General features: G+C 54.1%; 1 protein-coding gene across 1 annotated transcript; it reads left to right on the plus strand.

Moving 5' to 3' along the window:
* Nucleotides 1-214: 214 nt before the first annotated feature.
* LOC108491812 (splicing factor 3A subunit 2-like) lies at nt 215-1040 on the plus strand. The gene is made up of 2 exons (XM_017803499.2): nt 215-507; nt 612-1040. Exons 1-2 carry the CDS (start codon nt 247-249, stop codon nt 1038-1040), a joined length of 690 nt encoding a protein of 229 aa, XP_017658988.1. The 5' UTR covers nt 215-246.
* The last annotated feature ends 479 nt before the right edge of the window (nt 1041-1519 follow it).

A 1519-nucleotide genomic window follows, 5' to 3' on the forward strand; every position in this document is an offset into this window, starting at 1 on the left:
TTAATTTATTCAAAAAAATAGAAATGGAGGGAGAACTTCCAAATTCCTTCTATGAAGCCAGCATCACTCTAATACCAAAGCCAAGTAAAGATACAGCCAAAAAAGAAAAGTATAGACCTTAATGAACATAGATGCAAAATTTCTCAACAAGATACTTGCAAACTGCATGCAGCACACATTAAAAAATCATCCACTGAGTCCAGAACTGGGGAGACCAAGCAGTTTTTCCTCCAGTTCCACTTTAAGATGGAGAAGCCCCCAGCCCCGCCCAGCCTCCCTGCTGGACCCCCAGGTGTCAAGCGGCCCCCACCCCCACTCATGAACGGCCTGCCCCCTCGGCCACCGCTGCCAGATGCCTTGCCCCCACCCCCACCTGGTGGCCTGCCCCTGCCCCCCATGCCCCCCACTGGACCTGCTCCCTCTGGACCCCCTGGACCTCCCCAGATGCCCCCACCAGCTCCTGGGGTCCATCCCCCAGCTCCTGGGGTCCACCCCCCAGCTCCTGGGGTTCATCCCCCAGCTCCCGGGGTCCACCCCCAGCTCCCGGGGTCCACCCCCCAGCCCCAGTGGTCCATCCTCCCACATCTGGAGTCCATCCTGCAGCTCCAGGGGTCCACCCTCCAGCTCCAGTGGTCCATCCACCAACATCTGGGGTGCACCCCCCTGCTCCAGGGGTTCATCCACCAGCCCCTGGGGTGCACCCACCAGCCCCCGTTGTGCACCCACCAGCTCCAGGGGTCCACCCTCCCCCATCAGCTGGAGTGCACCCCCAGGCTCCAGGAGTGCACCCACCTGCTCCTGCAGTACACCCCCAGGCCCCTGGGATCCACCCCCAGGCACCAGGTGTGCACCCCCAGGCACCAGGTGTGCACCCCCAGCCTCCTCCTGGGGTTCATCCTGCTGCTCCTGGGGTCCACCCTCAGCCTCCGGTGGTTCACCCCTCAAATCCTGGGGTACACCCTGCTCCCATGCCCCCCATGCTGAGGCCCCCACTCCCATCCGAGGGCCCTGGGAACATTCCTCCCCCTCCCCCACAATAGCTGCAAATAAAATAAAGTACTTCAGAGTAAACCCAACCAAAGACGTTAAAGAGCTCTACAATGAAAATTTTAAGTCTTTTAAAAAAGAAATTGAGGAAGACATCAAAAGATGGCAGGATCTCCCATGCTCATGGATTGAAAGAATTAATATTGTGAAAATGACCATCCTACCAAGAGACATATATAGATTCAGTGCAATGCCAGTCAAAATCGTGCTTTGTGCCTCAATGTGAAGCCCAAAGCTCTGAAACTGTTAAAAGAAAGCATTGGCAATAACCTACAAGATATGGGTATAGGAAAGGATTTTCTAAACCAGACATCAACTGCCCAGGAAACAAGGGCAAGAATTAACAAATGGGACCTCATTAAACTAAAAAACTTCTGTACATCAAAGGAGGCAACCAGGGAAATGAACAGAAAATCCACAGAATGGGAGAAAATCTTCATCAGTGACACATCTGACAGAGGTTTAATATCCA

The sequence above is a fragment of the Nannospalax galili genome, unplaced genomic scaffold, assembly GCF_000622305.1.
Source record: "Nannospalax galili isolate Female #2095 unplaced genomic scaffold, S.galili_v1.0 scaffold305, whole genome shotgun sequence".
NCBI lineage: Eukaryota > Metazoa > Chordata > Mammalia > Rodentia > Spalacidae > Nannospalax > Nannospalax galili.